This window comes from Nyctibius grandis, chromosome 4, assembly GCF_013368605.1.
Source record: "Nyctibius grandis isolate bNycGra1 chromosome 4, bNycGra1.pri, whole genome shotgun sequence".
Taxonomy (NCBI): domain Eukaryota; kingdom Metazoa; phylum Chordata; class Aves; order Nyctibiiformes; family Nyctibiidae; genus Nyctibius; species Nyctibius grandis.
Window position 1 is genome coordinate 15483360 of NC_090661.1, and position 27899 is coordinate 15511258.

Genomic DNA, 27899 nt, shown 5'->3' on the forward strand with positions numbered 1-27899 from the left:
GGTGCGCGGGTGCGGGCGCTGCGCGGAGCGGCTGCGCCGGCGAGGCCGCGCCCCGGGGCGGTCGGAGGCGCGCCCGGGGCTCGCGCCCGGTGCCGCGTGTAATACCCCGCCTTCCGCCACCTCGGTGTTTTAGCGGTACGAGCCCCCGGGCAGCGCTAACCTCCCTGCGACCCCAGGCTTTGGCTGCTGAAGGCCAAAGCAAAAGAGAAAGAAAAAGTAAAAGAAAAGCCCCCCCGCCCCGCGTGTTACCTGGCCTTGCACCGAGCGCCTTTCCCACGGGCTGATTTTTACAACTGATGCTTCTCATACAGCACAGAGCTCACACCCAAACTTCTCTTTTGTATTTGTAGGTATGTGTGTCACTAGCCTTACTAGTCAAGAAAAGCACGAAGATGTAGAATTTCAAGCATGCTAACAACTGGAGGGGAAAAAAAACAAAAAAATATTATTTTCTTCAATAAATTGCTCTACTGCAAATAATATCAATATTTATTTTTAGGTAAGCTGAGTGAATCTGATGTATCACTGTCTAAGTCTGATTTCCACCAGCCGTTCCCACTAACAGAATATTGTTGCTTACAAATGTAGCCTCTGACATGCCTGCTGAGAGTAACTTGCACAAGAATCAAGCTCAGAGTACCTGAAAAGAAGCCTATTTCAGACTAATCTTTTTTTAGGTAATTTTGTCTTGGGCTGATTCTTCTCCCACTTTCCCTAATGTAGCACACAATAATAAAGACTTCTGCAATCAAGGCTGGAAGCAAGCGGAGGAGACCAGCTAACCTGTGTCCCTTAGTCTCCCTGCAGAATCAGCTTTACCCACATAACACCAGAGAGAATGGGGTTTACGTAAGCACAGGTAGCTTACCTGTTCCTCCTTCCAACAGAGTGGAAACTTGTATGAATGCATATAAGGGCATGACAAAAAAAATCCATACTGCCAAATACAAACTGGAATCTGTTTTATTATTTCTGTGTGATAACCTTCGTAAGCTATACCAGCTCCTTTAGAAATTGCTCTTACCCCTTTCAGAAGATGGCTTTGCTGTACTGAAACATTTCAATTCTATGTACACTACTGACTTCTCAGATCAGGTGTCAGGAATAAGAGAGGAATGCATTTTAAGCCTGTGTACAAACAAATACAAAACCTGTTTTCAGAAAACAATTTTATTTTAGAAATGCAACTACAGTACACAAATAATTTGTCTTCTACCTAAGTTCCAGTACCACACAATATTGAAAAGTTATTCTATCGAAGCATTAGACACACAGCTATAGAATTTCTTCCCTGCATATGCAAAACAGAATTGTCTTATATTTGAAAAGGAAGGAGATATGTGAAATGTAAAGGACACATAAAATGCCACGTATGTTTCCTTTGAATCTACACATAGACTATAACAGTCATTGATATCTATCAATCAGTTCTATAAGACTTTACAGGAATACATCTTTTACAAGCTGAAAGTTATGTCCATTTGAAAGAAGGTGACTTTTTTATCACATAGATAAATTTTCCAGGAGTCAGAAACAGCTCCATGTAGTACAACAGTGTGGAGTTAACTTCATTTGGTGATGTGAAAACTGCCCTGAATCATCAGGTAAAGGACACACCACAGAAAGGATAACAAACGTGGTGGACTGCTAGTCTGCTCTGTTACATGAACTCCTGTGCTCTACTGTGCGTAAATACAAAGCTATCCCATGCACCAAAACTGGAAGTTTGATAATCAGAAAATATATGAGATGGTTCTGAAGTTTCCATTACTTCAAATATGTCATGTTAAAAGATGGTACAATTATGATTGTTTATTAGTTTTGGATAATGAAATCTTTCATAGCAAAAAATCAAATTGCATCTAAATTAGCTTTAAACTAGTTTCAGTTATTGTTTGCTACTTGTGGTATTAAGGGAAAATTAATAAAGTGGGCAGCCCATTTAGCAGGCAAAGAAATACATTAAAATGTGTGTTGTGTAAACTGATTCCTGCTGCTTTTTGTCTACTTTCTCCACTTCCATTCACGTAATCTGGATCAGAGAAAGTTCACCAAAGCCAAGTTCATGGTGCATTCAGAGTACATGGGCTCTGCTACACACTGAGGCTAGCACATAATTCTAAAAATCTGTTTGGGGTTGTTGGGAAAAGGCTGTGTTGAAGTTAAAGAATATCTTTTCTGTCTCACTTTCTTTCATATACATTCTCCCTCCAACATCTACAGCAGAGAACAGAATTCTCAGTGAAAACATCACTAGTTTTCCATCATTTCATTAGAAACTAACACTTGTTGCAGAAAGAAACATAATCCACAGGGACAAATTACAAAGGCAGAAAAGAGATCTTTTTAATGACTTACTGTTAACAGACTTCCCAAAGCAGTCAGAAAAGGCCCCTTTTCATCTGAGACAGTTTCTCACCTGGTATGGGCAGCTTCTAAAGCTACTGTTATAAGATATGCAAACAAACCTGAAGAATGACGGGGAGAGAGGCAGCAGCAGATGGGAAAGAGTAAAGAACAGAAAAAAGGTAACAGTGATAGGAACAGGGAAGAGAAAAAGGAAGAAAAATAACGGAATGAAGGCAAAACAGAGCAAATTTAACCATAAGAAAAAAAGACAAGAATAAAAAAGCTGGAAAAGGGCCCACAGAGAGCTCCAAATTCAAGAGTGTGAATTTACAGTAAAAAAAAAAAGTTATCAGAAGCTATGGAAATAATCCATACACATTAGCTGCACGCAGTTCGTGTCTTACTCATGCCTGTCATTACTCAAGTTCTGACACCTGTTTCAGTGGGTGGGGGACAACGTTTGCTGCGTCCCAGCACAAGCAGGCAGCTCTCCACAAGCCGGCAGTTTTCAGTCGTGCGACATTCCCAGGAGCAAAGGCAAAGCCCCGGGTTCGTTCGCGTTAGAGGTGAGGCAGCACAGCCTTACACCCCACCGCACCCCACCACGGAGGTTTCGGCTCCTGCTGAGTAGACATGACACTAATTGCTTCCTAAACCCCAGAGGGGCGGAAAAGTGGAAATAAACGTGAGGAGCCGGCGAGGTCAGTGCCCGGCACGGGCAATCACGAACTGTTAGTGGGGCCAGAGCCGCTCGGCTGGAGCGGCAGCGGCTGGCCCAGGGCCCCCTTGTAAAACGAGGGGCGGCGTCCGGGGTGGGTGGCCGGGGAAGGGCCGGGAGAGGAGGGCGGGCGGCTGATAAACCCCCGGTCTGCGCCTCCCGGGAGGGCGGGATGAGCTCAGGTGCAGGTAGCGGCGGGTGCTGAGGATCGCAGCTCCGCGGGAAGCCCCTGCCGCCCGCCAGCCCACATGGCGGCCCGGCTCCTCCTCGAGGCGCTGCTGTGCGCCTGGCTGCCGCCCGGTGAGCCTCCCGCCGGGCAGGGGACTGGACTGGACGGGAGGGAGGACAGGGCAGTCCTGGCCATCACTAACCTGCTGCCTTTGCCTTCCAGCCATGTCGCCATGGGGCGCCCTGGCGCAGCTCACCCTCGGCGGGGACCTGCCGCTCCCTAGGTAAGAGCCAGCCGGAGCACAGCGGGGCTCCTTTCTCGCTGCCGCGGTGCGCGGCCGGGTGGGTGGCAGCCCTGAGGCGGGCTGGGTGGGGTGGGCTGCCTGGGCCGAGCAAACCCTGCCTTGTTCTCCTGCCCTCAGCCGAGGCAGCACCGCGGGACCTCGGAGAGAGGGCGGCCTTGCCACGGCGATGCAGGTAGGCGAGGCGGACCGGGCGCTGTGAGGGGCGGTAGGCGGGCGCGGCGGGGCCGGGCGCTGCCGCCCCTCGGGGAGACAAGGGTGCCAGGACCTGCGGCTTTTCCCTGAGGAGCCCCCCCCGAGGAGAGCAGCCCCTTCCTGCGGTCGGTTGCCTCGAAGCGCCGTGCGACGGCATCCAAGATGGCGCCTGGCTTTCCCGCGCTGCGCCGCCGCCTGTCGAGAGCCCGCTGAGGGGTGGCTGGTGGCGCCGGTCTGAGGGACGGGTGTTGTGGTTGTCACTAGGATAACGCGGTTCTCATATTTTACCTGAATATATCTGTATGTTACCACAATGCCATCGGTATTTCTGATAGCTGTTCTACCCTTTTTGATTCTTGAGGACTTGTCTTTCAAACAGTGTTGAATGTATGTTTTATCCCAGCCATAAGGAATGTCAGTTACAAACAGAAGGAAACTTGAGGCTTAAAGTGTTTAGGTAGTGAGGGAAGATGGTACTGAGAGCTTCAGCTCATTCAGAAATAGTTAGATGTTGTATGAAGCATCCTTATTCCAAGAAAAGCTGAGGTCTGGTCTGGCTCATCCAGCAGTAATTGCTTTGTGCCTTTTCACTTCTCAGTAAGAGAGCTTGGCAGTATTAGATCGCTACAACTCAGTACTGCTTTTTGGATGTGGTTTATCTTGGCAACCCGACTACATCACTTGTGGCATGTTGCTGACATGTAATTAGGGTGTGTGCTTCCTGCTCCCTTGTTTGAGGGTGGGAAAAGGAAAGTTTGCTTTGTAGCCCTTGTTCGTGGCTCCGCAGAGGAGTCACCTTTCTTTCCCCTTTCTCTTTGCTCTTTCTGCAAAGAGCTCAGGGGAGAGAAAAATGTGCCACATAACTGCAAACAGGTAAAAAAATCAGTCACCAATAAAAGCAAATGCTTGTGGATTGAGGTTCTCCCCAAGAATTCAAGCTACAGTAACAGGCTCTTTGTTTCCTTAGCCTACTAAGCAGCAAACTTCAGTAAGAAATATGCTTAGGAGAAAGGAACAAAAATAAATTTAGTATTAGTTTTTAAAAGATAAGAACCTGAAGAGTAGCCGTTCTAGCCGTTTGAGCTGTCTAAAACTAATAATGCATTTTTACGTGTTCTTGCTTTTAATAAGCTTTCTTAAGAGGAAGAGGTAAAGCAATGCTAAGTGATGGCGGTGAAGCCCTCTGCAGAATTTTATGTTCATGAAGACTTAGTTAATGACATATCTTCCAAAATCAGTTTTTAGTCAAATGCTAAGTAGGTATTTAGAACACAGAAAACACCTGCTATTTTAAAAATACTTTACAGAATCATGCACAGGACTGAGAAATTTGAATGATAAAACTCTAGGCATGAAAATTAAATGTGATAAGTCTACCTAAGTTCTTAGGTAAAATTATGTAGACGTAGCTGGTGTTGTTTATAATGTTACTTTGGAAGTATTTTGCTAGTTATTTGTATCACTGTAGACATCATACATTGTAGCTAAGGCTGTATATTAACAGATACTGTATTTGTCACTGAATTTTCCTTAATGAAAAGTATTCTATAATTAATGTGTCACTGAAATATGAACGTTTTAGAGGATGTAGTGCTGCTGTTCTTCATGAGGTGAAGAAATAATATGAAATGGCAGTAACATTTGTGTTACTGTATTAAGTAAACTAGGTAAATGTTATTAGATGCTTTGTTAACACGGAAAAACTTACTAACATGTCATTGATTTCTGATGATGGAAAAGTTCATGTTAAATTGAGAAAAATGTTATTCAGCCTATATGTAGGCAGTTCTAGAGTAAAGATAGGTTATATAGACGGTGAGCAACGTGGTTTTAACAAAGGTATACTAATTAGGAGGTATACTTCTACCTGTCATGAGCATGGCAATATAACCACATCATGACAAAATATCAACGGATTTTTGTAACTTGGCTAAGCAGGTCTGCTGTTCTGTTTCCCTTTTGTGATTTGATGTATTGCTAGTTTTTTGTGTGTTTTGGGTTTTTTTTTAAAAAGGATATGTGAGTATTTAAATTTTGAAGAACTCTTTAAGGCACCTTTATAGATCAATGCTGATACTGCTTTCCCTTCTGCATGATTATACATTTTACAGGACTGGTTGTTTTGTGCGCACTAAAACCACAAATTAGTATTATTTCCTTAAAGCATATTTTCTACAAGAGCTGATAGGGAAATTATTTTCTAAGCAATACATAAATTGTCTTGGATATTGTTTCCTCTCAAAGAAAAATCCTGGAGAATATTAAACAATTTATACATGCTCAAGTGCTGTCCTATTTATTTCTGTCATTAAAATGCTCCCTTTAAGATGGGTTGTCTTTGTTCACCAGTTTCCTTGAACCTGCACATTCAAAGCTGCATCTTAAAGAGCAATTTCCAAAACACTGTCTAGAGTACCTCTTTGTATAAATAACTGAGTTTGTGCCTAGTCCCACTTTTCCGTAAATGGGGTAGACAAGGTCATAAATGTATAGGTAAAGTACTAAAACTTTGCACTTGCAAGAACATGGGAAGGAGCTCCTATGTTCACACATCATACCTAAACTATCCACCGTCGTTGGGTAAAATGGTGTGAAAGAATGTTGTCCCTCCAATTTACCTAGAAGTTGTCGGATGACTAGTGACCATGACTGACTTTTAGGCTGTTAAGGACTAACCTGTGGGTTCTTTTCCTTTTTTTTTTTTTTTTTTTTTTTCCCTCTCTTGTTCCCTCAAAGTATTGGTTAGAGTTCTTGTCATGGTATGCTGATGAGACTCAGTATATTTTTTTGTTCAGAAGCGATACAGGTACCACTGTGTAAATAATTTGAGTTCAGAAAGAGAGTGGAGGGATTGTGACTGGCACCACTGTTAGGTGGAAGAATGAAGTGGAAGTTGGATTAATACACGAATATGGCAAGAATGAGAGGGGGAGTCAACATTATCATGACATACCAATTTATAAAAATGATTACAAAGTCTAATAGATGAGAAACACTTGGAATCCAAAGAGCAATTTATTGGAGAAAAAGAAAGCTTCATTCACCTCAATATTGAGAATTAATACAAGAAAACTCAAGATATCTTGCTGCTGACTGTTGAAGGCAGAAGTGCTTATGAGAAAGGAAACACAAGAGAATAAAAGCTTTAGTCTGTCATGGTTTTTGAATGTTAGAACAGCAGGAAAAGATTGAGAAGATGGTAGGAAATGTTTTAAAAACTAACCTGGCTGTTCAGAAATTTTTTTTAAAACAAAAAACCACCACAAAACAAATCTGTTGATTTTGCTGTGTTTTGGATCAGGTTCTTGGAAAATAGTGTGAATTTAGGACCTTATCAGACATTTTGTTAATGATTATGATGTTGTTTAGTGATTTATGCATACGTATACTTTAAAATGATTTTAAATAACTGCAACTGAGTGACAAGAACTTCCAAAACAGCAGAATGCTTATACTGAGAATTATGTTAAATACACATGATGGTATAGAGGCTGTAACTGAGAATGAAAGGTGTACAGAGAAGGGCACAGAGGACAGTGTTTGGATATGCAGTTTTAGGTGTTTTGGTTTAACTGGCTTAAAATCTGCCTGCTGTATACAGGCATAATGTACTTTGCTCCTTTACTGGAGTCTTGAGTAGAATGACTATACTTTTTACTTTGCAATGGTGTTTTCTGATAACCCTTTAGTAAGCCACTATGAAGCAGTGAACTTACTAAAAATGGTAAAATTACTGATAGACTGTGAAAAGATTTTTAAAGTGTCTTGGTTATAGCTGCTGATTTCTTTGTTCTTTCTGAAAGGAGTCTGGAATGCCAGTTTATAATGCTTCATCTGCTACGATATCCTTATCTCGGAACAGGAGACTTCACAGTATGAAATGTGAACCAACTAGTAAGTTAGTTATGTTTTTACATGAAATAACTTCAATTGTCCATTATATTCTGCATCATTTCATTTTTTTTATGAAGAAAAAAAATAAAATAGCTAATACAGGCCTTCAGGATAAGGGGGCTCTACTTGATTGGTCTGAAAGGACTGCAGGAGTATGACAATTTATTACAGGGTTTGACCTAGCTTTAAGTTTACACCTGCTTCTGGTTTGATCATTTGAAAGACTGTCTCTAACAAAGAGCTTTCAGCAGGGCAATCTGCTCTTGTAGTGACACACCTGAAGATGTGGATTGCTGCCTAGATGCCATTAATTACATGTCCTTTGTCTCTTCTGTGCTTGGAGGTTTTTTGTTTGGTACTTTTTTGATGAGGTAACCTATGGGTGCTTTTTGTGTGTGTAATCTATGGGTTAGCAGGATGAGGTACTCTTAGCCACCAGCTTGCAGTGGTGGGCATTTGCTTGAGTAATTTGCATCTTGGCTTTCTTGGTTCATTTTATTTTCAGCAGTGGACAGGCTAAAATCTCTTTGCTCAAGGGTAAAGATCCGCTGTGTAAGCTCTTCTGTAGAGGCTGTGTCATGCTTGTCTTGTACAAAGGAGAAACATGAGGCAAAGTAATTCGGAGTAATTTTGGTTAGTGATGTGAAACTTCTAGTTTCTCTTCAGCCTGATTGGTTGCATGGGATGTGGGACCTACCTAATGGTGAATAGTGTGGATTTGTATCCCCTGGCTTTATAGCACAAAAAGCAAGACTGATGTGTGGGCTGGACTCTTGCCAATTGTGATTAGGGTTGTGTCATCTCCAAAAGTTTTTAATTTCTGTAATACATACTGTTTTCAGAAGCTTTTGAGAAGTGTGTGTCTGAATGTGGAGGAATAATAGAAGGATTTAGAGAAGAGTAATATTATTCAAATAAAAACTATTACCTGTGAACCTTTCTAGTATATGAAAAATATATATTGTGTATGATAAAATTGCTTGACAAATATAGTGGTCTCTAGCAGTAAAACTCGCTCTGCTTTTGAGGGTTGCATCAGCTTATTGACCAAGAAGTAGTTATTTTCTTAGATCTATTTTTTTTTTTGAACTGAATAAAGCAGCTTCCGAAGAGATGCGCAAATCGTGCTGAGAAATTTGCCATGATAATTGTTTGGTTTCCTGGGTTTATTTTTTGCCAAGTGAAAATTCCTTTAATGGGACTAGCGGGTTTCATGTTCTGCTTCAGAGCAACCAACTAGAAAAAAGACTTGTAAGATGCATTGTGCTACTTTAACAGAACTCTTGAAAAGGGTTTATGTGCAAGTTTATTGCTTCATAAATAGGCCTAATATTTAAGAAAGGGAAGAACAAATCTAGAAGGAGGGAGAATGAAATGGGTAGCAAGTATCTCATGCTAACTCCTCACATGTCTAAGTTTTTAAAGGAGGATGTAGTTATGATGGCAAGAATTAGGTTTCATTGCCCTCTGCAGATGTAATAGGAAAAACTTTCTGGTTTCTTTCTAACTCATATTTCTATGGGGCAAAAATATTTCATAAGGACTTTCCATTTCTGATGTACTTGCTTTGGCAAGACAATGTTGTTGGAAACATGCTTTGGAAATTATTGATGATTGCCCATTCTTGAAGGCAAATAAAATCAGGATTATTAAACTCTTTAAGCAGTTGAATACCTGGACTTGGAAGTTTCCTTTTTAAATCCCAGTAAACTCTGTGTGGGAAATGGAATCCTATTGTCTGTGTGTGAAAGACATATTAAAAACAAAACAAAAGAACAACCTGATCTCCTTTGTGCAAGAGTTTCAGTAACACGCTCTAAATGCTTAGAACAATCGTTTCATTTTGGTCCTTCCTATTTGAAGAGAGATGCAAGCTGCTATAGCTCTGCCCATGGACTGGGATTTGCACTAATCTGGGGATATATGAAATAGTAAAGCTTTTTTTTTTTTAAATCAGCAAGGTAGGGTATCATCTTTTCTCCAGTTTAGTGATGTCTCTATGAAAATTATTCTATGAATTACTTGGAAAACTGTTATTATAACAGACTTATATTTCATCCTATTACAGTCAATTCTTGTTTCAATAACATTCTTTCTTGCTTCCTATAACTCATATATATAGATAAACCAACATGTTTTATGTGGAATTTTTGTATGATGGGTGCGTGATTTATTGTGCAATAGATCTCTTTACCTTTGTGTTGTATTAGTCAACTGAAAGCAGTTTAGAAAGCGATGTAATGTCTTATATGCCAACGGAACAAAAAAGTTGGTAAGGTACAAGTAAATGCCAAGAGATAAATTCTTGTGTTAGTTTCTTGCACCCAGGGAATATGGATTCGAATTTTGAAATGTTTATCAGAATAATTGACAGCAGTTAACATGTAGTTTACATAGCTGTTAAACTTGTAACTTCCTTCCACACAAATCTTTTTCACACAAAGTTAAAAAAATAAAAACAAACAAGCAAACAAAAAAAAAGCCCCAAACATAAAACTGCAGAGCTAAAGCGTATTTAGAACATGGCACAGGCAAAACAAATTCTTTCTGGAAGTAAGTTTCAAACTACTGCTAAAAATTCCTAACAGGTTAAACACTTCAACTTTTCTTGTGTTGAAATGCTGTAGCAGGCAGGAGTCTTCAATGTTTAAAGTCACTGTTAGTATAGAAGATACTTGTGCCTTACAGTATGTGTGCTGATTTCAAGAGATGCTTCAGGGCAGAAAATCTGCGGCTAACTGGAAGGCTTTTAGTATTGAAGAATTAAAATTACATCCTACTCATTCACCTCAGAATCTCAAAAAGGAAAATTTTACATCCTGGTGTAATGAGATCTTTGTTTTCCATTCAAGGCTGTATTGCATCCTGTTGAAGCCTGTATATCATAGAAAACTTGTGCCATCACAGGCAGATCTTTTCAAAGACTAGGAAGTTGAAGGATAAAAGATAATGCAAGAAATATTTGTTGTATTAGTTGTCCCATAGTCAAAAAGACACCTGAAAGCTTTCTAGAGAAAGTGTGCAATGGAAATTATTTACAAAATAAAAAATTTCAAGCATGTTGACAGCAAAAGTTTAAATATTCCAATATAAGCATATCTTCTACTTTTTTATGCATGGCTATAGGTCCTAGTTGATGTTTCTCACAAATTCTTATCCCAAACTGCTTTGTTTTTTCACTTTTCCATTTCCGAATAAGATTTGCATATTTTTAAAATAATCTTTTTAGTAGATTGATAACCTTCAGGCACACCTCTCATACACTTACATAAAGCTTTTAAAATGTGTCATCTTTTAAAGAATCCTGAGGACTATGAAATCTTTGTCTATTTCTGCAAATGACACACTGGAGCTCTGAAACTCTTTGGGCCAAAGTTGGTAAATAGGCAGAATCATAAGGACTGAGGGAGCAGGCTGGACCTTGTACCTACCTAGCTTAAGTAAAACTTGATCACTTTCAGGTCTCTAAATGAATATTTCACGCTTCAACTTTTATGTCCAAGTGAATCTAATAATATTCTGAAAGGAAACCTGTCTTCAGTGATTTGCATTAAACAAATTTTTCATGCCATGTCTTAAACAGTAACAAATGACAGAATTCCGACTCTAGGAAGAACTTAATGTTTTACAGGAATATATCCATAGGAAGGTCCACATCAGTCACAAATCTTCAAGAATGAATAGTGTATTGATGATAATGGTGTATTACAGTGAGGTCAAAATCCAGTTGGAGCAACTGGATTAACGTGATTGTTAAAACAAAAATCAAGTATTTCAAAGTTGATGCACATGGTAATTTGAGTAGGCATACATGTTCTTGAATGCATTGGCTTGCTTTTACTTTGTGAAAAAACTTCAACTTAGATGTCTCCTTGATTTAGTAGCTTAATTTTTGTATGGGATACATATATATGCTTTCTTTGCAGTTACCTCTGTGCCCAACGGACTGAAATAACCCTATCCACATATTGAGTGGGGTTGCAGCCTATTCAGTAATTACCAGATGGTTAGAGTATTTAAGCAATGGGAGGAGCAGAGGAGAATTCAGACCTGCATTATAAGATGATACCAAGTCTTTCTCTGTTCAATAATGAAGGAATTCGAGACAAGTTGCTTCATGGCAACAATGGTATTATTATCAGAGTGACTTGTGGGTTGTAATGGCATCACTGGTCAGAAATCACATTATTACTTATGCGAGTCGAATCATGTTACTTAGGCCTACCACTTTCTGCTGGAAAAGCCTCACCAGTTTTCAGTTTCAGATTCCAACCTGATGAACTGGCATAAGCTAAGGACTTTTTAATAGAGGTCACTTTCAGGTAAGCGAAGGATACAATATTCTTCGGTAACCTGTCCTGATTTTAACCTTTGCTTAGTCTTGATGTTTATTCCCTTTCTGCAGGTGTTACAATGTTTCTCATGTCCCTAGGAGAGACCTAAACTTGGAGTATGATCATATGGGTTAGCTTATTTAAGGAGCTTACATTCCTTTCATGACAAAAATCAGAGTGAACCCTTTGTTACGGGATGTTTATTCTGGATATCTGAGGAAGTATTTCTATGTTAATTGAGCAGAATTGGATGATTAAAGGAGGACACATTGTTTGCAGTAGTAACATGACTAAATGTGATCTGAACCAACGTTGTATTCATTGTATTACCTGGTTAAGTATAACTAATCTTTGTGCACAGAGCTCTTCTATGTACTGTACGGAAAGATGCTACAGTGATGTAAAAAGGGATATAAGCAAATACAAGAGCTATGTTTATCATATTTTCTTAGAATCATAACATGCACAGACAGAAGAGAACCTTATAAAGAAGAAAATGCTCATCATTGACTCATTTGACTTCCAATTCATATTTGGCTAACTTTCTTTCTAAAAGGGAGCAAGGGAGATCCTTTCCAGTGACAGCAACGGTCCCCAGATCAGCTGACTGTGTGCACAATCTGAATAAATGTGACTTGAAGCAGGTTACCTGAGACATGCTTAAAGGGGAGTCATTCAACTTGAAACATCAAAAGGAGGCTAACTTCCTCTACAGCTAAGACAAACATGACTTGCAGTCTAATTGCAGATTATTGTAACTGGACAGGCAATAGGGCATAATCTTAGAGAACCGAAGAACAGAGACCTGGGCTCTGATTACACAGGTCTCGTAACACTCAAGATGAAAGAGATCAATGTCTGCCTCTCTTGAGAAGAGGAATAAGGCTTCTGCTTTAGTGACAAGATTGGTCACTGTGAGTAGGTAAGTGAGATGGCTCAGCCAGAATAAGTAGGGACCTTTCTACATGGTGCTTGCATTAGTTTTTAAATTGAGCTTATGCTGGCTGTGCAGGGAAAGGAGCTAGATATTCGGGCTAGCTAGGCAAAGGAGTGTTCTTTTATTTTGTCTACCTGCCTTGTTCTTTTCAGCATGACCTTTTTTTTTTTTTTTTTGGGTGGGTGGTGTTTGTTGAAAACAAAGGAATCAAAATTAATTGTTTGTGTATTTTAAAAGTTTTCATGTAAGTAATTAGTATTTATTTTTTTTTTTTGCAAATGGGAACAGCCATATAAACACCAATAAACTGTACTGACAAATTTTGGCAGAACTCAGTAAGCAAGGATTCTGTAAACTTGTAATTGAATATAGTATTTTGTAAAATCACATGGCCTAAAGTAGATGAACATGGAAGGTCTTTTTTTTAAATTGTGGTACACTGTAAGTTTCCTGAAGTCTTCCTTGTTCTAGCATTATAGCCAGCTGTGAGCACAGAGCCTTTTTCTTCTAAGTTTCTAGGATCTCGCAAAGCAGAAGGAACTTTAAATATGACCTTTTTCCTCATTAAACTTCTACATTGACCACGCTTTGGTAAAACAGCTGGTGATGATGTTTGAGGTAGCCTCACAAAAGGCAAAGTGTTAACAGCATTCAATCCATAAATTCTGACAAGAGTTTGCATGTGAATTAAATGTTGGATGCACATTACTTGGTGTGTACATCTGAAAGTAATTTGTTTGTGGTAGATACACTTGCAAACCAGGTGGGGTTTTTAAGAGGCATTGGAAAGTCTTGCTCAGGCTAAAGTAGGGGCTTAAAAGGAAGCTGGAGAGTGTTCGTAGCATTTTGTTAAAAATGCTGTTTCTGATTGTTATCAGAGATTTAGTTGCTTTTGGATGGGATACACTCACAGGATACCCTCTATGTGCAGCTTGCTTTTGGATTATATTTTAGTATATTTAAAGCTCTTAGTAAGAGAATATGGCTCACTGACTTCTGTAATGGTACTTCTGTTGATGTTATTTTCTGGGAAAACAAACTAAATCTGTGCTATAAAAGATGTTGGTAGGAAATTGGTATTGGTGAAACATCAATAAAGTGAGCTTCTAGAAGAGGGGAGAAAAATTAGCTAGAGAGAAAACACACTTTGAAATTTATTTTTCTGTTGCTATTGCTGGAATGAAGAATTCAGCATCTATTTAATGGCAGTAGGATGTCAATGATCAACTCTTGACTTGTTACAAAGCAAGCATTTCCTTGTAATCAGTTTATAAAAAAATTTCAACTATTCTGTAAAGTAGTTCAGAATCTACTTTTGATGTTGATGCTTTTCATGTATGTTTAGCAAATGCCGATAGTGAGAACAAAACCTGAAGATGGTGTGACCCTTGAAATCATAAAACAGTGGTCTGTATCCTAGCTCTGAAGTCAAATTCTGTCAAGACTAAATCAATTACAGAGTTTATTTGGATTGGCAGAAGTGGTGCTTCCTTTATTTTGCCTGCATCAGCAATGCTTCAAACCATCTTCAGCAAAGCCTTCTCAAAAGCCTGAAAGTAATCTATGTATGTTAGGACTTCTGTGTATACCACTGGTGATGAGATATTTCATAAGCTGGGGTTTTACTGAAATGGGGGAAAAGATCTTTTTCTGTGAATTCTGGTTTTCAGGGCAGCACTTGAAAAATAATCTTATACATAGATTTTTTTTTTTTTAAGAATGATGTGTTTATAAAGATAAAGAAAACAAAAAGGCTGAGTCTTCAGTCTGTCTCTTCCTGAAATAGTTTTTTTCTGAGCAACTTGTCTGCTTGTCTGCAACAAATATGATCTCAGTTTCTGTTCTCCAAATATAAAAATTACTATGATTGTATAATACTCAATTATTGAAATTCAAATGTTTTGCTAAAGAGACTTAAACTTTAAAAGATCAAATAGTAGCAACATAAATGAATATATCACAATTTTTAGAACGGCATTTAATCACAAAGTCTAAATTTAGTAGCAACAGGCTTTGTTTCTGCTTGTGCGCATCTTTCCTTAGACTGTGAAAACTTTTGTCAGATTTTGATGGGGATCTTCCCAGGGAAAATAAAAAGTAAAAAAACCCAATGCATTTTCCTCCCCCAAACCTGTCATTGCAAGTTAGGGAGCTTGCTTTTGCTACAGTAGGCTCACTATACTTAAGCATTAAATTTTTCCTTTCTTAAAAGCTTTCACCTAATAAAATCAGAAACAACAGTAGTGGTCTGTGTCTTTATGGAAAGTGTTTGTGGTTGGTATACTTAAAAGTTGTAAGATGGAAGGAGTGAAACGGTTGAGGGCCCCAAGAGCAAAGAGGATGTTGTAAATACCTTAGACATTCGACTAACCTAGTTATATAAATAAACAAAGGGGAGCCTTCTTTTAATTTAGATGGGTATATCTCACTTCAGACGACTGGGCCTTGAAAAGATAGTTTCTAATTAGGATGGCTGTATTTCACTTCAGACAACTTGGCCTTGGGAAAACAGAGGCACAGAAACCTAAAGATAAGGGAGTTGCAACAGCTGCCTTGAAGGACACAGTCTACGTGACCTACGTGATCCACGGACTGAGTTTGCGCAGAAGCAGGGGTCAGCCGGCGAACAGTGAGGAAGACTACAAGCCTTCATCTGAAGATCCCTGACGACCACCAGAGAAAACGACTGCGCATGCGGAACGGACATTTACATATATTAATGAGTTCCGGGAAATCTTGTGAATATGCAAATGAGTTATTGGGAATCTTATGACTATGTATAACTTTATGGTATATAATCTCTGAAAATCTGCAAAATCGGTGGAGCACTCATGGTGGATAATCCCCAGTGCTGCCCAGCGCTGCAATAAAGAATGCCTGCTTAATAACACACTCTGGTGTTATTGAGGTTTTCTTTCGGACTCCTTACCCAGCCACACCTAGCTTCCCACTTCGGTGAGGAAAGTTAGAAAGCAAGGGGGTTTGGAGATCTCCGATTTTTGTAGCAGGAGGGTGAGCAGCTGGAATCTCAACATTTGTATTTCTAGGGTAGTACGCTCTCATCCTGGTAGAGCTTACCCATACACTGTTTTTTGTAGCACTCTCTTATATATGGATGTAGGCACTGCACTTTTTTGTTGTGTAATAGTTGTTCACTTCCTCTATTCATTGCTTAGGGGACTAAAAACATGTCAGACTAAGAGATATCACAGCCATTTTGATTTGGCTTCTCTAACTGTGCAATAGACTTACTTCATCTGGTTGTGTTTCTTGAGGTGAAGCTTTTGCAGTATGTTTCCTGTTTGTCGGTGCCTGTGGGATTCTCCTGGACATTTAAATGCTAAGCCACCATCTCCTGTCATTCATGGAGTTACATTTGGTGACAGAACTGGGTCTTAAGAATGAAAATTATCATAATTTATTTTTAACATGCCTTGTTTTTTCCACACAGATTCATTTACCTGTTTTAATGGAGGTGAGTGTGTCTACAGAGAGATGTGCAACTGCAGTCGATTTAATGCAACTGGACCAAGATGCCAGACAGGTGTGTAAAGAGAGCAAACTAACTGGGTTTCTGGGATTGTACTTGCATTCCCACAACTACAAGAATGACTACCCTCTGCCTAAAGGTTCCTTCATGCTCTAGTACTTTTTCCTCTCTTTTCTGTGGTGATATTTCGTAGCATACCGCATACATACATCTCAACTACAGACTGAATCTAAAAACCAGTGGTACTTCTCAAGTGACTCTCCTTTTGTTAGTGTATAATACAGGTGCTGAAAGAGATCATATATGCAGAACATGGGGTCAATATAATTTTGAAACTTTCGATGGACTCTATTATTATTTTTCTGGGAAATCCACATATGCGCTTGTGAGACATACTGAATTAGATGAACAGAGTTTTTCCATACAGGTAGGGGACTGTACTTCTACGTTCCTTTTAGCTGTTGTTGAGCTTGCTAATAACGTATTAATATTTAGAGATTAAAAATAACTTGTGATGATAGTATGGGGTTCTAAAATGTAATCTAGATGTAATTCTAATGTAATGTGGGCTACCAGTTACTATAGCACAAAATATAAATAGCTGGAAGGAAACTGATGTGTGTACTTTCAAAACCTGCTGCTGCTGTGAAAAGACTGCTCTAAAAAGAGTGCTAATAGTACTCAAGTTTTTGGGGAAGAGTGGGACCACAGTACCTGTTCACATGCTGAGGGTGGGATTGGGAGTGTTATTTGTATAACATGGATTATGAAGAGTTTGATTAAAATCTTGACTTTGACACTAGTAATTTTATTTGGCAGGTGAATAATGATCCTGAGTGCCATTCTTCTCCTTACTCCTGTAAAAGGTCCATTAGTTTATTCTTTTCTGGAGATGAACAGATAAAGATGAGCAGTGAAGTCACCTATAAAGGATTTGGGTAATTGTACTCATGTTTCTGATGCTGTAGTTACACTGGCACTAATCTCATGATACCCATTTGATAACAGAGAGGTGAACTAGATTACTTTTTTTTTTAAGCTACCAATAAATATCTAGATCACAGCTGTAATAATTACTTCTCACCTACAGAGTGGCATCTGAGGAAGGTGGTATCTAAATGAGTGGTACATTGTATTAAGAAGCATAACCATTGACACTGATCCTTTTGATTTTTGCTCTTATTTGCAACTTCATCTCTTTTAGTGGAATTACTTAGTATTTATATCAGGGATTTTCAGATGTATGAGGAAGTCATTAAATTGGCAAGTAATTTATTTTTAATAGTGACACTTTCTCATGTAAAGTTGTTTTTGATTCTGTCTCATTTCTCAGAGTACAGTTACCTTATATTACTGGCAGCTTACACATCCAGAAGCTAGCTGGGTACTTCCTAGTCAGGCACCAGTATGCCTTTACTCTGGCTTGGGATGGTACATCTGCGGTGTATATCAAAATGGCGCCAGAGTACCTGGGCAAAACACATGGACTGTGTGGAAACAATAATGCTATCCTGCAGGATGATCTTGAAACTAGTTATGGTGAGTATTTAAAATACTTTCTCTTGTGTTAATACAGGGATTTTTTTCAGGTGAACAAAATGTTACTTTGCTTAGTTTTTATTTGTAACGGTAACTGAATATAAGATGGGCAACTTTTGAAATGGAAAATATGCTATGGAAATACATCTGGTAGATTATATTTTTAGTGAAGGCTGCCAATTTCAATATAGATGAGGCTCTGGGGAGGAAGATCTTTAAAAAGCATGACAAAGAGCTATCTTACTCCATTGCCTACAATGGTATTTGTACTTTGGTTCCCTAGGACTTGAAAGATAAAATCTACTTTTAAATGTTCACTGCCCTCTTAGCAGTTTTATGTAAGACCCTGTGGAAGCCTGAGATACTGCTATTGGAAGTAAATCGATAATTTAAAGTAGTAGATAAAATTGATGAAGATTACCAAATCTTGTTTGATCTGGTGCTTCACTTATGCTGACACTTTCAGAAGTGATTAGTGATCTTTGGATACCAACTTCAGATATTTCCAAGAGTCTCGGCTTTCAAGAAATACTGAGTAAAGACCTCTGTAAAATAAGAACCAGGGGAAAAAATCAGGCCCCTTTAAAGGTATCTCAAGTTAAGGGATAAAAACTTCAGGAAATCATTGCTTTGGGCTGTTTAACTATTTGCTTCTCCTCTTTAAGATCAAGGTATTTATGTAGAGTACTGCTTCAAAGCTCAGAGTACAAGATGTAGTAGGTTTCCTCTGTTGTTTAAGTGTGCCACTCAATTTTAGAAAGCATCAGCCCTGCACTAATATCTGCTTTTACCCTCGTTGAATAGTTTGCTTACTAAATCAAAATGCTTAAAATAGTACCAAGATCAATAGCTCACTGTCCTCATTGCCTTCAGAGACTTTCCTCCACCCTCTCACCTTTCTCAGGGTACCTCAGTCACATAAAGCTGTGATTGTAGCACAAGCTGATACACTGCATACTATCTTTTTCCAAGTAGCTTGGGGAGCAGTAGTGATAAAGATATGGCAAGATATGCATTTATGGGTAATCCCAGTAGTAATCAATGTCACCACTTTTCTATGATGGATAATACCTTTTTTAGCTAGTTTAAAGCTAGCATAGACATTTCTACTTATGTGAAAAAGTCACACCTTTACTTGGTTAATGTATACAATCATTTTGTACCTTTGCAGTGACCCAGGAATGCCTCATCTTTCTTGGGTTTTAGACTCTCTGGGAGTTTCATATAAAGTAATAGCATAGACCTATGTATATACAGTTTATTACAGCTTTTCTTTACTTTCTTCCATTCAAGGACTGTGGCAGGCACAGTTCTGCTCCCTAAAGCGCTTCCTTGCCAAATCTCATGAGTAAGCTTCTTTCTACTATTCTAAAGCCTTCCTACTATAGTCCCTTTTAAAAGTATTTTTGTTTCTTAAAAGGACCATATTGTCTTAAGACTAACAGCTGATTCATTTAGTTATAGGAAAGGCTTGGTGCTCTCTGCTTAATGTGATGTTTTAATTATTGAGATGTTTCCCTGGGCAATCCTATAGAAATGTTGTTGTTCTTCTAAGTCACTGTGTGACTCTGTGTGTGTGTCTTGTTTAGGAAAACTGACAGATGATGTAACAGAATTCGTGGAGAGTTGGCAGGAAAATCCTCCACAAGGAACACCCAATTGGGATAAATCTGTTCTCAATGAACCACCCTGCCTGACACAAAGCCATGAATCTCTACAGGTTTGGATTAATGAAAAAGAATTATTACAGTAGCTGATGATTCTAATTAGAGTGAGAATTTGACTTAATGCTTTGAAGAAGACTAGAGATATTCTCAGTTCTTTTTTTTTGGAGAGGTGGATTAAAATGGTTGCTGCAGCAGAGCTTCCCTTGTCCCTTCCTTTTCCCCCCCCTTTTCTTTTGCATGAGTTCATAATTTAACTCTTGATCTTTTCAACTGTTACATTGTCTGCGTAGCAGCCAATAGAAGTGTTTGAATCTGCGGCTACATGAGTGAAAAGTTGTAAAGTAGGGGTGTGTTCTAGAGCTGGTTCCCATTCCTTCCCTTAGGAAGGATAGAAAAAAGCAGGGAGGCAAAAACAGAATGAGAGCACAGTTAATTTGTTGGTGATTAAAAAAAAGAATTAGTCACTTTAGTCCATCATGTTGAAGTAGTTTTTTCTTTTAAGTAATATTTTCAAGATATAACCCTGAAATGAAGTGCTTTGAAACTAAAGCTGATGCCAGGTATGTTTTGTTTCTGTTGGCTTTTACTGTGTAATTTAACTAAAGTGAAGACTATTACAGGTCATCTGGGCTTAGCTGCAACATGGTCTATGCCCTTCTTGGGGAAGGGATATGTTTTACTACCATTGGTGTGACCTTGGAGAAAAGATTCAGTGTTAGGAATGCTGTGGCACAGAGAGCAGCATGTTGCTAGCTACTGCTTCTAGTTGATGAGAGGAAAGTGATTCCTCATCACAGACTGAGATATCTGTTCTGATTTTTTTCATAGTTTTCTATTCTGCTTAGGTTTATTTTTGAAAACAGTCTCTTCACAACAGCTATCTCATTCATTTCAGAGGGCATACACTCTGTGTGATATCCTCTTACATCCCCCGTTTGAACAGTGTCATGAATATGTGAGTCCTGTTCCTTTTATGGCAAGCTGCACCAATGACCTTTGCATGTAAGTGAATGTTTTTGGGTAATTCCAAAGCTATTATAAAAAAACGTTGTCCTCCTATCATGAGAATTAATTGTAAATTTTAACAGAACTGATGTGTGTCTTTTTCTGCATATCAGTTTTTATATAACATTCTTTTATTCTCTTGCTTTTCTCATTTGTTCTAGTTTTACTGCCAGAAATTTCTGTGGAGTTGATCCTGTTTTCTTTGGTATAAGGATGACCAAAATCAGGCCCAGATATTTTCGTAACTTGTTAGTGTACCTTCCCTTGAATATGGCATCTGTGTTGATTCTGTGTGCAACATCATTAGTATTTCTAGCCTTAATGAAAAGTAATATTGAAAAGGTCAGTTTGGCATCTGTAAGCCATATGTTAATCCAATGAAAATAGGAATTTGATTACTATTTGAATTTGTTATTTCATAACCTGCTATGCTCCTTGTCCAAGCAGTTTTGACTACTTACATTAACAGGCAGGAGAGGAGAAGATAATTTCAATTTCTTGTACCATGGTGACTCACTGGTGGAAATCTTACACTTTCTTCTTGTGAGTTTTCTGAAGGATGTTATTCCTTTTGTAAAAATGAAGACCTTTATTCAAGTCTGTTTATACTGCTGTATCTTTGGCTTTCATGGATTTATTAAGGAAATTAGCATCTGGTCTCAAATATATTGATGACCTGTCTTCAAGTGTGGTGGAATGTCTTATCCATTTAAGACTTTTAACCTAGCCAAAGAACATAGTACTTTAGAACCTTATTGAAGTGGATTCAAACAACATGGTTGTATGCAACGCAGGAGTATTCATGAGGTTATGATTGCATGTTTGAATGTAGGTAGAAAATAATATGTCAATTTTTATTTGTGTAAGGTCAGCAGTTGATAATGCAACTTGGTGTCGAGCATTAACTGAATATGCCAGAGCATGTGCCCAAGCAGGAAAGCCACTTCATGGATGGCGAATGCACTTTCAGCAGTGTGGTATGCAGATGCTTTCATACTTGGAAATACTGCTTAGTTAGTTGTATTTTGAAGAGTGCCCTTCATGCTTTTACTTCTTTGTCCTTCCTTCTGTTTTAAACTAGTATAGTTCTCAATGAAAGCATAACTGTGGACTCACTTCAAGGCTACATAAATGCAATGGAATTTTTTTATATGTGTAATTTGTACTGAGTGTATTTAAAGCACTAAGCTTATTAGAATATGTTATAAGAACCTTCTTATTAAACATCGGAGATTCTTTAAGATGATTAACCATTTGTTTTTTCATAGAGCTACTCTTTCAAATACTGTCAAAGTCTTCATGGCTTTCTGATATATAAAATGTGTGTCGTGTGTTAAAAATAAAGTTGAATTACATTTGCATAAGTCTTCATCTTAGAAGTCACACAAAGTAAGCTTGAAAGAGATCATCTAATTTGTCTGCCTGTTTGGAACAAAGGACCAAAACTGCTTTGTCATTCATGACAGAAGATTTCCCCCGTGTTTCCAAAAAAGTTAATGGATGTTCTACCACTTCCTATGCTGGTCTGAGTATCTAAATAGCTCTTTTGTGAGAAGGTTTCCGTGAGTCTCCCTTGGTGTGTAATTTAAGATTATTCCTTCTCAATGCACCTTTAATGGACAGAATATGAATATATTTATATTCTGAATGTGTTATGAAAGCCATTGTTTCACTGTTGTAGATAACAAGATACTCAGTTGACTTACCAAAAAGTAAATACCTGAAAGAAACGTGTAATCTATTTAAGCTCTGACGCAGCAGCACAATACCTTTTCGTTTATCTCTGTTTGTTTTTCAGTGATTACCTGTGCTGAACCCTTGACCTACAATGAATGCATCAACTGTTGCCCTATTTCATGTCATCAACAATCACAGTGCGTTGACAGTGAGCTTCCCTGCATTGACGGATGCTACTGTCCAGATGGTAAGTTTTGCTTCTCAAATATGTATTATTTGATTCCATATAACTTTCAGATTGTTCTCCACCAAGTTTACATACCTATATGGCCTTCTAGATTAAGGCATTCACAGGAGCTCTTTATAAATGTAGTGCCAACAGTATGGATGAATGACCTTGCTTTCCTTGTAACTGACAAGAACCTTTTCCTCCAACAAGTGGGAACAGATTTCAGCACAAATCCATATTCTAGCTGTAGAGCTCCACAATTTAACTGAAAAGTGGGGTTTGCTCTGTTGTTGACAGGGCAGCCATCCTCCTGATTCTAGTGGTTGCTGCTCTTTTTTTTTTTTTTGGGGGGGCGGGGAGTGTTTTTTCATTGGGTGTTTTGTTTTGTGGTTTGGTGTTGTTTTGTTTGTTTTTTTTTATTCCTGAAGAATGTCTGCAAGGTCAGGTGCTTAGGAGAGCTCAAAAATATGACATGACTAAAACTCATTCATCTGGCGAGAAACAGGTTTTGATACTGAGATTCTTACTGTTGTATGGGAAGTGAGGTATTTATCGATGTGGCCTATAGCAAAACTTCACCCTTATTACCAAAATGCACCTTGATGTCCAGTTTTCCCCTTGTTACTGGCTTCTCTTGGGTACATAATTATATCTAAAAGAGGACAGAGAAAGTTATGCCATGGATCTTCAAGTCCTGTATACGTACCCTGTTGATTTATAAGTATAATCATCTTTGTCATGTGTTTTATCTTTTATGGGCTAGTAAAGTCTTTTAGCTTCTGGCACTCTAATAATGGAATAATTAAAAAAAAATAAGTAAAAAACAATTATAGTAAAATAAGGACTAAACACTGCTTTAAAACATAGAGGCAAAGATTTGTAACCGTGTGAAAAAAGAAGCTGAAGATACTCAAAGCAGCATAGTTTGGTATTTGTTTATATGGCTTTGTGTTTTTTTGTGTGGGTGGTCTCTTCCTCCTCTCCCCCAATATTAAGTATCTGTTATTCATACTATTGTTAGTGTATCTCAAGCAATTTAGGGACTTGGTCCATGTAATATAATTTATTTAATATAATTCAAATGCACACTTTTTCTGCAAAAAGGACTACCAAATAGTCTAGAGTTTTATTATCATATATGACCGTTTGTGGTCGTCTTCGGTATACTTGTTAGTGCTTTATCAGGCATTTGTAGAGATATTTCACTTTTTTTCTTCTTTGTTCTATTTCTTCTAGGCTTAATTTATGAAAATGAATTGTGTGTCAAGCCTATGGACTGTCCTTGTGACTACCATGGAAGTTTATTGGAAATGGGTTCAGTGGTTTATGAGGAATGTAATAACTGGTTAGTAATTTTTCTTTCTATGCTGTGGACTTAATCCTTTCGTGGTCATGAGAGACAACTTATTTAAGGCCTATTTAAGTTAAAAATTGAATAAAGTTGGTAAGTCTTCGCTGTTTCTACATACAGAAACTGTTCCATATGTTTTGCAATGAAGGGAAAGAGAAAAGAAACTATAGAGCTATTAATGTGGAAGAAGAGCAAATTACAGATGTTGCAGAGAATACTGTAATGTTTAGTACTCTCTTCACCTTGAACTCTGCGTCAAACTAAAAAGAATCTAGAAATCAAAAACTTAAGAGGATAATTACTTTGACTTTACTTTGTCTTTTCTTTGTGTTGTCTCACTGGAATGTGAAGAGCCTAATGTCATGTGACTCTTAAGATTCTATTTTGGGAATTTCTAAGCTAATTTTATACATTGGAAAGAAAAGTTTGTAGGAAGAGATAATGCCTTTTATTGGATCAGTTTAATTGAAGAAAATGGATGAGTTTGCAGATGTGGAACTTTTTTTTTTCACAACAGTTCTATTTTTTTCAAAGTAGTAAGATTGAAATTGTTGGTGTTTATTCTTCTCAGTTTTAATCATCCTTAACTTTTATGATGGTTATTAAGGAGCTAAAAAGAAAAGTGTTATTGGATGCATGGACAAAATTTCACCTGATCATATTCTCATGACAAGCTCTTGCTGCAGCTTCCAGGCATTCTAGTGACTGTGATAGCTCTGTTGTACGCTCTTGTGCTACTCAAGACACTTGGTGCTCGTTTCATAGAGAAAGAATCCAGGGAGAACAACTGAGGGACAGCCATACATACTTCACCAAAAACAAAAACAAAACAAACCACCTTTTTGTTTTTATTACAGCACTTGCATTGGAGGAAAGTGGATTTGTACAAACCTTACATGTCCAGGTATGTGAAAGTCTTGAATACTTAACTTTCTTGATAACTGAGTTTTTACTTGGGGTAAAATATTACTGTTAGATCTTAATGTGATATTTCGCTGTATAATTTGTATTTTTATTTCTGTCTACATATAAATGCATCTACATATGCTATAGATTAAACATTAAGATGATCTGAATAGCAGGCATCTGCCTTTGAGCTTAGCGCAGTAATGTGTCTCCCTGTACATCACTGTAATGTCTCTGGTAGATGGCACTACCTGGTCGTTCTTGAAACTTCAGTTGAATGACCTCTGCAATCTTCACTTGACAAGACTTCTGGCGAGATTGCTTTTTTTCCACCACAACATTGCTGGCTAGCGATATAGTATCTAGGTATTGTACAGGTATCAGTTAATTATTTTCACAACATGCCTGTGTAATGAGGGGTGTTATTCTCATTGCACAGATAGGGGGCTAAACCACAGAGATTAAGGTCAAAAGGATTTTGCAATAAATCCTTAAAGGTACCCATGGCCTCATGGCTCTTATAGCTGCCAATAGATTCAAGCATGGGTGTCGGAGTTATCAGTTAACTGTGGGAGTGCTTCATGTTTCTGCAAGTCTGTTTTTAGAGCTGCAAATCAAATACACAGATTGTAAGGATCACATATATTATTGCCTCTTTCTGGGGGAAGAATTGTCTAGGTATTTTGGCCTGGCATCAGGTAGGAACTCCATAGCAAAAGCAAGGATAAGGGTCAGTTCCTGTGTTCCTAGTGCCTGGTTATGATATGAATACAATTTTATAAATGATAGCATGTATCAGAGTGTATGAACTCTACAGCAGTAATAACTGTTGCGAGTACACTGTCTTTTCTACATGTTTAAATACATTATTTGTTATTATTATTTATGTTTGTCAGCTGAATGCTCAGTTTCAGGAGACATTCATTTCATGACCTTTGATGGGCGCAAATACACTTTCCAAGCTACCTGCCAATATATTCTAGCAAAAAGCCGTACATCTGGAGCATTTACCATATCCTTGCAAAATGCTCCTTGTGGACAGGTAAGCTTAGAATCTTCTTGTAATGTTTATATCCTGAAGGGTTTATTAATCAGGGGAAAAAAGTATTAAAAAAAAATGAAAGCTACCTGCAATTGAATAGGTTAAAATTAATCAATAGCAACAATTTTCCTTAATGATTAAATAGTTGAACAACAATAGTGCAGAGTAAGTCTGTACATAAATTCCTGTTTGCTTGTGATAAATAGGAAAGATTATGCTAGTGTTCTCATTCAGTGTTCACTGATGTCATTCAGTAGCATAAGGTGGTTCATGCAGCAAACCCTGGATAAGGACTTGTTTTCTTGAGCTTTCTGAGTATGTTTCTGTGAATTTGCGGTCAGCACAAAATAAACCTACTGCCTGAAGGAGGAATGACTTTTTTTTTGTGCCTTGAATATAGATTTCTCTTTCAGCTTTGTTCTTGCAGCTTGAAATTCACTTTTACTTACATTGATATGAAAAACTTGGATAGCTTTTGTGACAGCTGTCTCTGATTGGGATGCATGTATGCATCTGTGTTACTGTTGTTAAATTGGTATCCTGTACAATTGATTTCAGCCAAACATTCACATGCATGTATATAGCTGATACTAAGGTGCTCCTGCTTTATATTTGGAAGTTTCTGATGCTGTACACAGAAGTCACCAAATACTTAATCTGCTTTATGTCCAAGACCCGTTCTCTTTCCTTTGTTGTTGTATGTGGATTTCTGAGCATGTATTATAACATTGTACATGTGAGGTATGGAACACTGGTAAGATTTTCACTACAGCATTTGATTCTTATTACAGTCTTGACAGGTCTTGTAATTTTGAGGAAGTTAAGGCAAGTTAGAATAAGTCTTAAACATACATAGGTGGTGTGAGAAGTATAGTTGACAGAGTTGAGCTGTTTTCTGGAGTCAGGCTTTTATCACTGACTTTGAGTTCTACAGATGCACGTAAGGGCAGAATTTGGCCCACGTTTGTATTGGGGTTATAATGCTACTGTGGATAACACCTACTTACTGAGCTGATGGACTTGCTGTAGGAGCAAGATGTTAAACTTTGTCTTGACCAGATTTATGTTCTGTCTCCAATGGTCTTGTATAACGATTTTTACCTAGGAGCAACTGTATAGATATTTGAAGTGTATATAGACTTAAATATAACTTTTTGCTTTATTTCTTGACCATCTACTATATGTTAGGCCCAAATTTTAATTCTTAGCATGGTGAGCTTTCATATTGTTGCAGTTAATGTACTTTGCATAACACCAGATTTAGCACCATTACTTTTTACTCCTGTGGAGGTAACTACTTACACTTCATTATAGTAGTTTTCTTTTGTGTTCTAAATAAATGTGTGATTCTATAAGTCCTTTTACACTAATGATTGCATTGATTCTTCTCTGCAGCTTATATTCATGCACTTGAGGTTTTCTTGGGAAGAAAAAATGGTCATATGTCATGCCACACTTTCTAAAGGCGTATTTCAGTAAAATCTTTTTGTCCTTGTGCATTAAAACCTACTTCTCTGTATGACAGAGAAGACATTTAAGCAGAAGGAAATCATATTAAAGCAGCATTGGCATGTTTATTATAATAGAAATGATTTATTTGCAATCCAGGTAAGAGATGGGAGACTGAGTGCATGGAGTCCCCTTCTCATCTCAGTGGTAAAAGTTGAGAGGTAAGAAAAACAGCTTAACTGGATAGAGACCAAATATATTTTCCAACTGGATAATCTGCACGTAAATGTCCCACTATCTCTTCTGTGGTTCCTAGGAGAAGTGTATCAGGACATCAGGTGAGGTATGTGACAGGGCATGGAAGTTACCAGTATTGGAAGAAGTGGATTCCTGTGTTGTGAATATGTCTGCTTTATTATGCTCTAATAGCCTCTAGCTCCTTGAGGTAGAAGAGTTACAGTGGGGGTTGTGAAATGAGATCTTGATGAGGACATGCACATTAAAAAATCTTCTAGGATTTAACCTCTGTGTGCATCGTCCTTTGGGTTGGGAAGAATCTGGTGATCCTGCTAGTATTTCCTGTTTGTAGGAAGATTGAGACTGTTTAAAGATGCAATATATCTGATTGTTGCTACAATTCCACACTG

At 38.2% G+C, this 27899-nt stretch overlaps 1 protein-coding gene across 1 annotated transcript in view; it reads left to right on the forward strand.

Moving 5' to 3' along the window:
- Window positions 1-3315: 3315 nt before the first annotated feature.
- Window positions 3316-27899, forward strand: part of OTOG (otogelin) — a 106674-nt gene continuing 82090 nt past the window's right edge. Inside the window, exons 1-15 of the mRNA XM_068399159.1 lie at window positions 3316-3367; window positions 3459-3519; window positions 3658-3712; window positions 7536-7626; window positions 16349-16441; window positions 16660-16814; window positions 17207-17325; window positions 17721-17926; window positions 19516-19646; window positions 20489-20595; window positions 21466-21575; window positions 22397-22522; window positions 23741-23849; window positions 24713-24759; window positions 25658-25803. Coding sequence (XP_068255260.1) covers window positions 3316-3367; window positions 3459-3519; window positions 3658-3712; window positions 7536-7626; window positions 16349-16441; window positions 16660-16814; window positions 17207-17325; window positions 17721-17926; window positions 19516-19646; window positions 20489-20595; window positions 21466-21575; window positions 22397-22522; window positions 23741-23849; window positions 24713-24759; window positions 25658-25803 — 1608 coding nt within the window. The remainder of the gene's footprint in view (window positions 3368-3458; window positions 3520-3657; window positions 3713-7535; window positions 7627-16348; window positions 16442-16659; window positions 16815-17206; window positions 17326-17720; window positions 17927-19515; window positions 19647-20488; window positions 20596-21465; window positions 21576-22396; window positions 22523-23740; window positions 23850-24712; window positions 24760-25657; window positions 25804-27899) is intronic.